At 41.1% G+C, this 13,041-nt stretch overlaps 1 protein-coding gene across 1 annotated transcript; it reads right to left on the bottom strand.

Moving 5' to 3' along the window:
* Window positions 1–10,542: 10,542 nt before the first annotated feature.
* On the bottom strand, window positions 10,543–11,514 carry LOC109131601 (uncharacterized mitochondrial protein AtMg00810-like). The gene has a single exon (XM_019242767.1). It carries the CDS (start codon window positions 11,512–11,514, stop codon window positions 10,543–10,545), a length of 972 nt encoding a protein of 323 aa, XP_019098312.1.
* Between the last annotated feature and the right edge of the window lie 1,527 nt (window positions 11,515–13,041).

Raw genomic sequence — 13,041 nt, 5'->3', positions numbered from 1 at the left:
TTTAGACAACACTTAAACCCGTTTTATCCCAAAACAGGCTTAAACCGAGAAAACAGGCTAAAACAGAGAGAAAACATTGATTCCAAGCAGTAAACAGCTTTGTTACTGTTTTTAGGGTCAAAATATGTAACAATCCAATGCATTTACTAATTGTAAGAGTTTGGGATGAATTTGGAGTGTTTAGACAACACTTTTACCCATTTTGTCCGGAAAGAGGCTAAAACCGAGAAAACATTGATTCTAAGCAGTAAACAGCGTTGTTACTGTTTCTAGGGTCAGAATGTTTGACATTCCAATGCATTTGACTAATTGTAAGATTTCGGGATGAATTTGGAGTGTTTAGACAACACTTAAACCCATTTTATCCCAAAAGAGGCTTAAATCGAGAAAACAGGCCTAAACCTAGAGAAAACATTGATTTGAAGCAGTAAACAGATATGTTACTGTTTCTAGGGTCAGAATGTGTGAAAATCCAATGCATTTGACTAATTGGAAGAGTTTGGGATGAATTTGGAGTGTTTAGACAACACGTTTACCCATTTTGTCTCGAAACAGGCTAAAACCGAGAAAACATTCATTCTAAGCAGTAAACAGCGTTGCTACTGTTTCTAGGGTCAGAATGTTTGGTATTCCAATGCATTTGACTAATTTTAAGATTTCGGGATGAATTTGGTGTAAGAATAGAAGAGTGAAGTATAATTTCAGTCACAAGTAACAATCAGCTAGCCGAATGAGAGAAATTGAATGTATTGAGAGTTTAGGAGTGTAAGAAGTGTAAATCAAATGGAGAGAGAAGTGTAGAAGAAGAAAGTGACTTCTTGCTTTATTTAGTTCATGGTTACAATCTAAATATAGACATATACAAAGAGAATATCCTACCTAAGATGCTATACACACATACACAAGGTGAAAGCGACATGCCCTAGATGTCACATGTGATCTTTGTTTGACCTCCCACTTGCACCAACTCGCCGACGAATCAATGAGAAGGATCTCAAAGCTTTGTGACCGTTAGGAGCTGTTGTTCTTCATGGACCGACATTGTAAGGCCTCTAACTGTACGGACGGCCCATAATGTTTGGTTGTACGGACGTACGGACGGTGATATGTGTTTCCATACTCCCCCTCAAGCTTGATCATGAGCATTGATCAAGCTTGGACTCATGAACACCTATACATAAGGGAAAAAGAGTGTAGGTGCCATGTTGTGCACTCATGGCCGAGTGAGGTCTCTAAGGCCAAGTTTGGTGTGAATGTACTCACATACTTGTGGACTAGCAGCTTTGGTGAGGACATCGGCCAACTGTTCAAAGCTTTCGGTATGACATGGTAGAACAACTCCGAGCTTGATTTGTTCTCGAACTTTATGACAATCAACTTCAGTGTGCTTGGTTCTCTCGTGAAACACTGAGTTAGTAGCAATGTGAATGGCAGCTTTATTGTCACAATGCATGGTGATAGGTTTAGGTGACTCAACTCCAAGGTCCTTAAGAAGTGCTTTGAGCCACATCAACTCGGTTGTTAGTTTCCTCATAGCTCTATACTCCGATTCAGCACTCGATAGAAAGACCACCTTCTGCTTCTTGCTTTTCCATGTGACCAAGTTACCTCCTAGGAACGTGCAGTATCCAGTGGTAGAGCGACGATCCTCGCGATCTCCAGCATAATCCGCATCGCAATAGCCAACTAGTTCAGTGCTCTTGTTGCAACCCATCCAAATACCTTGTCCCGGCGATCCCTTGATATACTTGAGTATTCGGTTCACCATGTTCCAGTGATGAACGGTTGGGTTTTGCATGTGATGGCTCGCCTAGTTCACAGCAAAGCAAATGTCAGGTCGCGTAATTGTAAGGTATATGAGTTTACCTATTAGACGGCGATATTGCTTGACATCTTCAAATGGAGCTGCATCAAGCTCCTCCTTTCCTCCTGCCTTATAATTTTCCTCAAGTGGTGTTGACACTGCTTTTGAACCTAGTTTACCTGCATCACTCAATAAATCCAGGGCATATTTTCTTTGTGATAGAAATAAACCCTCATTAGACCTATAGACTTCTATACCAAGGAAATATTTGAGTTCTCCTAGATCTTTGATATCAAAAACTGATTTGAGAAAGTCTTTAGTCTCTTTAATTCCTACCTTGTCACTTCCACATATGATGATATCATCAACATATACTAGAATGACTACAATACCTTTGTTCCTTGGTAATGTGAAGAGGGTGTGATCAGCTTCTTATTTGAGAAAGCCTCTTCCAAGTAGTGTGGTGCTTAACTTATGGTACCATGCTCTTGGGGACTGTTTTAGGCCATAGATTACTTTGTTCAGTTTGAGTACCTTTCTTGGACCAATAGTGTCTTCTAAACCCGGTGGTGGTCTCATATATACTTCATCTTCAAGTTCACCTTGCAAGAACGTATTCTTAACGTCCATTTGCCACAATTCCCAATCCAGATAGGTAGCTAGTGAGAGAACAACTCGAACCGTGTGAAGTTTCACAACCGGAGCAAACGTATCAAGATAATCCTCCCCATACGTTTGTGTAAAGCCTCGTGCGACCAATCTTGCCTTATAGCGTTCAATCTCCCCATCACTCTTGTATTTAATAGTAAAGATCCATCGAGAGGTGACCGCCTTCTTGCCTTTTGGTAGATTTGCCTCGTCCCATGTATGGTTTTGCTCCATGGCTGTTCTCTCGGCGCTTACTGCATCATGCCACACCTTGTGCTCCTTGGCTTCATCGTAGGTTTGTGATACCCAATGTTTGTCAATTTGGGCAAGGAAGACTTGGTGTTCCGCAGGAAAATGTGCAAGAGTACACACCGCTTGAATAGGATGTGCAACAGCCGCATTGTCGTAATATACGCGTGTGTTCTTCCAGTTTGAGGGGTCAAACTTGAGTCATTGGCTGTGTCGTAGTGGTATAACCTCCTCGTGATCATTATCTTCATTTCCAGCTTCAGATGGTGTGATTTTGTCTTCATACGGCAACTCGGTGTCAATGTGTTGTAAAGTGTTTTCATCGGCAGAGTTGTGGCTATCGGATCAGTGTCTGGTTCAGCGACAGTAGAGTGACTCGGTGCAGCTTCCTTAAGCAAATGAGAATCCCCTGAAGCGTTTGGCCCGGCTGGATTTTGATTGGCCTGATCGTTATCCACACTTAGTTGTTCAAGTATAATCCGGAGATTCTTGGCGCGGTCGGAGGGCGATGTAGACAGGTCGCGAAGGTCATCCCAATTTTTCTGGTCATAATACCCCTGGGTTTCTACGAACTTCACGTCTCGAGGCACCAAGAACGTCTAGACTCAGGGTCATAGCATTTGTAGCCTTTTTGGGTTGTAGAGTAGCCAAGAAACATACTTTTGGTACTTTTGGCATCGAGTTTGTCTCGTAATTCACCTGGTTTTAAAACAAGACAAGTGCACCCAAACACACGTAAGTGATCAAAGGTGGGTTTTTCTTTGTTAATACCTCAAATGGAGAGACATCATGTAGGATCTTCGTGGGAATCCGGTTGATCAGGTAACAGGCGGCAAGAACAACGTCTCCCCAAAAACGTTTGGGTACATTGGTGTGAAACATCATGGATCTTGCGACTTCCATGAGATGTCTATTCTTCCTCTCAGCTACACCGTTTTGTTGTGGGGTGTAAGGGCATCTTGTTTGGTGAATTATGCCATGGTTGGTGAGATGTTGTTTGAAAGCATGACTTGTATATTCCCCACCATTATCTGATCTCAAAATCTTAATCTTGGCATTATAGTGGTTAGTCACATAATTTTGAAAATTGATAAAAGCTTCAAGAACTCTATCTTTCGATGAGAGCAAAGTTAGCCAAGTATACTTAGACTTTTCATCAATAAAAGTAACAAAATATTTCTGATTTTCTCTTGATTGGCAAGGAGAGGTCCAAACATCAGAATGAACAAGATCAAAACAATTATCATAAATAGTCATTGACTTAGGAAAAACAGATTTGAAATGTTTACCAAGGATACATGCCTCACATTCATCATTCTTGAAAGAAATACTTGGAAATATTAACTCTAAAGCTCGAGAGTGAGGATGTCCTAGTCTAGCATGCCAAATAACATTGTTTGCTTTAATAGAAATTGAACTAAAACAAGAAGCAGTAGAAGAAGATAAATTCAAGTCTTCAACCACATATAAGTCATCTCTAGAGGAGCCTTGGCCAAGAACTTTACTAGTCTCAATATCCTGAAAATACACATTGTTAGGACCAAATATAGCATAACAATTCAAATCAGTGGTAGCTCTTTTAACCGATAATAAGTTAGAGGTGAAACTTGGCATGTAAAACGCTTTAGTTGTTTTGTCAAATAGTTTTAAGTTACCAAATCCTTTAACCGGTATTTTTTCACCATTAGCACTAATCACATTTCCTAGGGCAGGTTTAATATCACTAATCAAGTTTGAATCACTAATCATGTGATGAGAAGCATATGAATCTACTATAAGCGGTTTAGTTTGTTTCAAAGTATGAAAGGAGTTACCGGAAGCTTCCTTGAGGGCTTTGATGAGGGCGTCCAGGTCTGACTTCCTCACCAGGTCCGTGGTAGCTGCTAGGCCTGTTCCATTTCCTTCACAGACTCGCTGGCTTCATTCTGCGGTTGATGGTTCCATAGTGGCTTGATGTGCTCTCGGGCCTCCACGGTTATTTATAGCCCGATTGACTCGAAGTTGAGGATGAAGGATCCATCATCGACTCTTGAAGTGGCCAAGCTTCTTACAGTGGTCACACACCGGTATGTTCTTGTCATCTTGTCGATAATGTCCTTTGTTTGCAACCGCTGCTTCAGCCTTGTTAGCAGATACAAGTTCTCCTTTGTTACCAAACAGCCCCATGGAGCCATGCTCCTTTTGGATATGGCTACATACATCATCTTGTCTGGGGAGCTTATCTGACCTCAAGATATGTTTGATGAGGTCATTGTAAGAAGGATTCAGTGTGAGGAGTAGGCCAAACACCTTGTCTTGCTCTCGCCTCTCGTTTAGTATGGCCGGATCAAGTGTGGCTGGCCTAAGCATCTCAAGTTCAGCCCAAAGAGACCGAAACTTCCCAAAGTGTTTGGTGAACTCCATGTCTTCTTGGCTTAGGTTGTTAATGGCCCTCTTGATCTCAAATACTCGGTTTAAATTGGTGGGGTTGCCGAACATATTTTGTAATGTGTCCCACAGATCCTTGACCGTCTCGCAATATGAGTAGGCTTCTAGTATTGGAGCATCAAGAGAGTTTTGAATGATGGCAAGAACACTTTGGTCTTCTTGAAACCATTTGTCTCCACCGCTTGTGACCGCCTCTTTGCCGTCGATGGTGGGCTCTTCCTTTGGAGCCTCACTCGATAGTATTGGTCCAAAGCCCTCGGCCGCATAGTGCCGTTTTTGTGGTCCTCGCCCACAAAAAGTAGTTCTCTCCTTTGAGAGTAACTGGAACAATCAAGGTCTTGGTGCCTTCCATGGTGTTTTGTCCGCTGGTCAATAGTGTTATCCAACGGTTAAAAGGAATCGCTTCTTGCGATTGAAACAGAAATGAAGAGAGTAAGAAGAGCGGAAGTGATTAATGGTTGAGAGGTTGAAAACTAGGAGCAACAAGGCTCTAATACCATGTAAGAATAGAAGAGTGAAGTATAATTTGAGTCACAAGTAACAATCAGCTAGCCGAATGAGAGAAATCGAATGTATTGAGCGTTTAGGAGTGTAAGAAGTGTAAATCGAATGGAGAGAGAAGTGTAGAAGAAGAAAGTGACTTCTTGCTTTATTTAGTTCATGGTTACAATCTAAATATAGACATATACAAAGAGAATATCCTACCTAAGATGCTATACACACATACACAAGGTGAGAGCGACATGACCTAGATGTCACATGTGATCTTTGTTTGACCTCCCACTTGCACCAACTCGCCAACAGATCAATCAGAAGGATCTCGAAGCTTTGTGACCGTTAGGAGCTGTTGTCCTTCATGGACCGACATTGTAAGGCCTCTAACTGTACGGACGACCCATAATGTTTGGTTGTACGGACGTAAGGGCTTAAACCGAGAAAACAGGCTAAAACTGAGAAAACATTGATTCTAAGCAGTAAACAGCGTTGCTACTGTTTCTAGGGTCAGAATGTGTGACATTCCAATGCATTGGACTAATTGTAAGAGTTCGGGATGAATTTGGAGTGGTTAGACAACACTTTTACCCATTTTGTCCCGAACCAAGCTAAAACCGAGAAAACATTGATTCTAAGCAGTAAACAGCGTTGCTACTGTTTCTAGGGTCAGAATGTGTGACATTCCAATGCATTGGACTAATTGTAAGAGTTCGGGATGAATTTGGAGTGGTTAGACAACACTTTTACCCATTTTGTCCCGAACCAAGCTAAAACCGAGAAAACATTGATTCTAAGCAGTAAACAGCGTTGCTACTGTTTCTAGGGTCAGAATGTGTGACATTCCAATGCATTGGACTAATTGTAAGAGTTCGGGATGAATTTGGAGTGGTTAGACAACACTTTTACCCATTTTGTCCCGAACCAAGCTAAAACCGAGAAAACATTGATTCTAAGCAGTAAACAGCGTTGCTACTGTTTCTAGGGTCAGAATGTGTGACATTCCAATGCATTGGACTAATTGTAAGAGTTCGGGATGAATTTGGAGTGGTTAGACAACACTTTTACCCATTTTGTCCCGAACCAAGCTAAAACCGAGAAAACATTGATTCTAAGCAGTAAACAGCGTTGCTACTGTTTCTAGGGTCAGAATGTGTGACATTCCAATGCATTGGACTAATTGTAAGAGTTCGGGATGAATTTGGAGTGGTTAGACAACACTTTTACCCATTTTGTCCCGAACCAAGCTAAAACCGAGAAAACATTGATTCTAAGCAGTAAACAGCGTTGCTACTGTTTCTAGGGTCAGAATGTGTGACATTCCAATGCATTGGACTAATTGTAAGAGTTCGGGATGAATTTGGAGTGGTTAGACAACACTTTTACCCATTTTGTCCCGAACCAAGCTAAAACCGAGAAAACATTGATTCTAAGCAGTAAACAGCGTTGCTACTGTTTCTAGGGTCAGAATGTGTGACATTCCAATGCATTGGACTAATTGTAAGAGTTCGGGATGAATTTGGAGTGGTTAGACAACACTTTTACCCATTTTGTCCCGAACCAAGCTAAAACCGAGAAAACATTGATTCTAAGCAGTAAACAGCGTTGCTACTGTTTCTAGGGTCAGAATGTTTGACATTCCAATGGATTTGACTAATTGTAAGAGTTTGGTATGAATTTGGAGTGTTTAGACATTACTTTAACCCATTTTGTCCCGAAACAGGCTAAAACCGAGAGAAAACATTGATTTGAAGCAGTAAACAGCTATGTTACTGTTTCTAGGGTCAGAATGTGTGACAATCCAATGCATTTGACTAATTGTAAGAGTTTGGTATGAATTTGGAGTGTTTAGACAACACTTAACCCGTTTTATCCCAAAACAGGCTTAAATCAAGAAAACAGGCTAAAACCGAGAGAAAACATTGATTTGAAGCAGTAAACAGCTATGTTACTCTTTCTAGAGACAAAATATGTAACAATCCAATGTATTTGAGTACTTATAAGAGTTCAGGTTTAATTTGGAGTGTTTAGACACCACTTTTACCCATTTTGTCCCGAAACAAGCTAAAACCGAGAAAACATTCATTTGAAGCAGTAAACAGCTTTTTTACTGTTTCTACGGTCAGAACGTGTGACAATCTAATGCATTTGACTAATTAAAGAGTTTGGGATGAATTTGGAGTGTTTAGACAACACTTTTACCCATTTTGTCCCGAAATATGCTAAAACCGAGAGAAAACAGGCTAAAAACGGGAGAATACATTGATTCCAAGCAGTAAACACCTATGTTACTCTTTCTAGGGTCAAAATATGTAACAATCCAATGCATTTTACTAATTATAAGAGTTCGGTATGAATTTTGAGTATTTAAATACCACTTTTACCCATTTTGTCCCGAAGAAGGCTAAAACCGAGAAAACATTGATTCTAAGCAGTAAACAGCATTGTTACTGTTTCTAGGGTGAAAATGTTTGACATTCCAATGCATTTGACTAATTGTAAGAGTTTGGGATGAATTTGGAGTGTTTAGACAACACTTTTACCCATTTTGTCCCGAAACAGGCTAAAACCGAGAAAACATTGATTTTAAGCAGTAAACAGCGTTGTTAGTGTTTCTAGGGTCAAAATGTTTTACATTCCAATGCATTTGACTAATTTTATGAGTTCGGGATGAATTTGGAGTGTTTAGACAACACTTTTACCCATTTTGTCCCGAAACAGGCTAAAACCGAGAAAACATTGATTTTAAGCAGTAAACAGCGTTGTTAGTGTTTCTAGGGTCAAAATGTTTTACATTCCAATGCATTTGACTAATTTTATGAGTTCGGGATGAATTTGGAGTGTTTAGACAACACTTTTACCCATTTTGTCCCGAAACAGGCTAAAACCGAGAAAACATTGATTTTAAGCAGTAAACAGCGTTGTTAGTGTTTCTAGGGTCAAAATGTTTTACATTCCAATGCATTTGACTAATTTTATGAGTTCGGGATGAATTTGGAGTGTTTAGACAACACTTTTACCCATTTTGTCCCGAAACAGGCTAAAACCGAGAAAACATTGATTTTAAGCAGTAAACAGCGTTGTTAGTGTTTCTAGGGTCAAAATGTTTTACATTCCAATGCATTTGACTAATTTTATGAGTTCGGGATGAATTTGGAGTGTTTAGACAACACTTTTACCCATTTTGTCCCGAAACAGGCTAAAACCGAGAAAACATTGATTTTAAGCAGTAAACAGCGTTGTTAGTGTTTCTAGGGTCAAAATGTTTTACATTCCAATGCATTTGACTAATTTTATGAGTTCGGGATGAATTTGGAGTGTTTAGACAATAGTTAAACCTGTCTTATCCCAAAACAGGCTTAAGTCTAGGAACAGGCTAAAACTGAGAGAAAACATTGATTCCAAGCAGTAAACAGCTATGTTACTCTTTCTAGGGTCAAAATATGTAATAATCCAATGCATTTTACTAATTATAAGAGTTCGGTATGAATTTTGAGTATTTAAATACCACTTTTACCCATTTTGTCCCGAACAAGGCTAAAACCTAGAGAAAACATTGATTTGAAGCAGTAAACAGCTATGTTACTCTTTCTAGGGTCAAAATATGTAATAATCCAATGCATTTTACTAATTATAAGAGTTCGGTATGAATTTTGAGTATTTAAATACCACTTTTACCCATTTTGTCCCGAAACAGGCTAAAACCGAGAAAACATTGATTCTAAGCAGTAAACAGCATTGTTAGTGTTTCTATGGTCCAAATGTTTTACATTCCAATGCATTTGACTAGTTTTAAGAGTTCGGGATGAATTTGGAGTGTTTAGACAACAATTAAACCTGTCTTATCCCAAAACAGGCTTAAAACAAGAAACAGGCTAAAACTGAGAGAAAACATTGATTCCAAGCAGTAAACAGCTATGTTACTCTTTTTAAGGTCACAATATGTAACAATTCAATGCATTTTACTAATTATAAGAGTTCGGTTTGAATTTTGAGTGTTTAGATACCACTTTTACCCATTTTGACCCGAACCAGGCTAAAACCGAGAAAACATTGATTCTAAGCAGTAAACAGCGTTGTTACTGTTTCTAGGGTCAGAATGCGTGACATTCCAATGCATTTGACTAATTGTAAGATTTTGGGATGAATTTGGAGTGTTTAGACAACAATTAAACCCGTTTTATCCCAAAACAGGCTTAAATCGAGAAAACAGGCTAAAACTGAGAAAACATTGATTCTAAGCAGTAAACAGCGTTGTTACTGTTTCTAGGGTCAGAATATGTGACATTGCAATGCATTTGACTAATTGTAAGATTTCGGGATGAATTTGTAGTGTTTAGACAACCCGTTGTTAGAATTGCGGAATGTATAATGTAGAATGAAGAGAGAATCAAATAAGAAATGAGAGTATAGAATAAAGACTTAAATGTATTTCTTATGTTGTTTACCTGGCCATATATAGGTAGACTTAGAGCATATAGCCGTTAGGCGTACAAAGGGAAGAAGAGAGAGCTGATAGTACAAGTCTTAATGAGAGAAAGCGACATCTCCTTCCCTTGGTTGGCTCGTTGACTCGCTCCCAAGGTAAACATGTGAATTCTTCCATAAGATATTTTGGTAGTCTCTCTTCTAGATCTTTCTCCCCTTTGGGCTCCAATGTTATCAAGGCCTCTTCCTCTTATTACTTGGACCGAACCATAACTTAAGGGCCAAGACCGTACGGACGCTTGTACGGACAGCCATACGGACAGCCTTGATCTCATGGCCTAGATCAATACTCCCCCTCAAGCTTAACCAAGTGAACGGTTAAGCTTGGAACCCCATAAGCCACCACCTCGTTAAAAACCTCAAAGTAGAAAATCGCATGGGACAAAACTCCCTTGAGAAAAAAAGAGTGTGGTGGTCATGGGTAGAGGACTCGATCAAGGGTGTGTCAAGTCCACCAGTCCAAGCTTGTTGTGAATGTGATCACAAACTTTATGACAGGTGGCCTTGGTGACGATATCAGCGAGTTGGTCTACACTTGGTGTGTAATATGGGAGTGTAACTCCTTCTTCAATCTTCTCGCGAACCTTGTGGCAGTCCAACTCAATGTGCTTAGTTCTTTCATGGAACACCGAGTTTGTGGCTATGTGAATGGCGGCTTCATTGTCACAGTGCATAGGGATTGGTGTTGATGGCTTGATGCCTAGTTCTTCTAATAACGCCTTGAGCCAAGTGAGCTCGGTAGTTAGCTTCCGCATCGCTCTATATTCGGACTCGGCGCTGGACATCGACACTACCTTTTGCTTCTTGGTCTTCCACGTAACTAGGTTGCCTCCTATGAAGGTGCAGTAGCCCGTTGTAGACCGTCTATCAGTCCTATCACCAGCCCAATCTGCGTCACAATATCCCACAAGGTCGGTGTTGTCATTCTTGCCCATCCATATGCCTTGGCCTGGACTCTTCTTGAGATAGTGAAGTATTCTTTCCAAGATGTTCCAGTGGTATGTTGTTGGAGCTTTCATGTACTGGCTAACCTGATTCACAGCATAGCAAATGTCAGGTCGAGTAAGTGTTAAATAGATAAGCTTACCCACAAGACGACGATAGCGAGAGGGATCTTCGTATGGAGGATCATTCCTCTCCCCCTTTTGTTCAACTTGGTAGCCATTAGGGAGCGGAGTGTCAACCGGTTTAGCTCCTAACTTTCCTGTTTCACAAAGTAAATCAAGGGTGTACTTTCGTTGGGAAAGAAATAAGCCTTCCGGAGAACGACACACTTCAATCCCAAGAAAGTACTTAAGCTCACCGAGGTCTTTTATATCAAACACAGAGTTTAAATGAGCTTTGATATCCTTTATACCTTCATGGTCGTCTCCAGAGATGATAAGATCATCTACATAAACGAGCATAACCACTATACCTTTATCGCTTTGAAGAGTAAAGAGAGAGTTGTCCGAGTGAGTTCTCTTAAAGCCATATCCAATGAGTGTGGTGCTCAACTTGTGATACTAGGCTCGTGGTGATTGCTTTAAACCATAAATCGCTTTCCTTAGTCTCAATACCTTTCCCGGGGCAATCATGTCTTCAAGACCCGGTGGTGGTGTCATGTAAACTTCTTCCTTTAATTCTCCTTGTACGAAGGCGTTTTTGACATCCATCTGCCATAACTCCCAAGATAGGTTCGTAGCTAAGGATAAGACTACTCTCACCGTATGAAGCTTCGCCACCGGTGCGAACGTGTCTTTGTAGTCCTGGCCGTATGTTTGTGTGAAGCCACAGGCCGCTAACCGTGCCTTGTATCTCTCGATGTCTCCATTGCTGAGATGTTTGATTGTGAAAACCCACTTTGAGCTCACTGCCTTTTTCCCTGATGGTAGGTCAACTTCATCCCACGTGTGATTACGTATCATGGTGTCAACTTCATCGTCTACCGCTCCAAGCCATTCTTTGCTTTCTTTCGCTTCCTCATAGGTGTTTGGTATCGGTTGTGCGTCTAGTTTCCCAAGAAACACTTGATGATCAGCTGGTAGGTGCGCAAGAGAACAGACAGATTGTATGGGATGCACCATAGCTTTGTTGTTGTAGTAGACACGTTTGTCCTTCCAAGTAGACGGATGTGACCGGACGCGTGTGCTCCGACGCGGCTGGGAGACCGGTTGTGGTTCTGGAGCTGGCTCAGTCGATATTGGTTCCCCAGACACAGCAGCTTCCACCGCAGGTTCATCTAGCCTACTGTTCTCCCCCTCCGGCTCCGGAGCCACAACATCAACCGGTATGCCGGACCGTTCGGGCAAAGGCTCCGATAGAGGCAATGACGGGCCGGTACGTGAGTCAGGTGTAGAATCCTGGAACAATTGAGACGGCTGAGTGAAGGTGACTCCAAGATGATCGAGGAGGAACTTGAGACCCGCTGACTGATCCGTAGGCGTCGCCAAATCTCTCAAGCCGGCCCAATCCTTCTTGTCAAAGTAGCCTTGGTCTTCAAGAAACTTGACATCGCGAGAGACAAAGGTGCGGTTGTTGACCGGATCAAAACACTTGTAGCCTTTTTGAGTGATGGAGTAACCAAGGAACATACACTTGGTGCTTTTTGCTTCCAGTTTGTTCCTTAGCTCACCTGGTACTAACACAAAACAGACACATCCAAACACTTTTAGGTGACTAAGTGATGGTTTAAATTGGTTTAGTACCTCAAAAGGCGATTTATCGTCCAATATCTTCGTTGGAGTTCGGTTGATTAGATAGCAGGCTGTCAGTACTGCATCTCCCCAATATCTCCTTGGAACATTAGTGTGAAACATCATTGATCTCGCAACTTCCATCAAGTGTCGGTTCTTTCTTTCGGCTACACCATTTTGTTGAGGAGTGTAGGGACAACTTGTTTGATGTATAATGCCATGCTTTGCTAGGTGTTCTTTGAATCGATTGCTTGTATA

This window comes from Camelina sativa, unplaced genomic scaffold, assembly GCF_000633955.1.
Source record: "Camelina sativa cultivar DH55 unplaced genomic scaffold, Cs unpScaffold00687, whole genome shotgun sequence".
In the NCBI taxonomy this organism is placed as follows: Eukaryota; Viridiplantae; Streptophyta; class Magnoliopsida; order Brassicales; family Brassicaceae; genus Camelina; species Camelina sativa.
The sequence above is the reverse complement of the archived record's forward strand: the minus strand, read 5'-3'. Positions and strand labels throughout refer to the sequence as shown.

Excerpts from the sequence above, each read along its gene's own strand:
- LOC109131601 (XM_019242767.1), bottom strand. The coding sequence starts at position 11,514 with ATGCTCGTTTATGTAGATGATCTTATCATCTCTGGAGACGACCATGAA.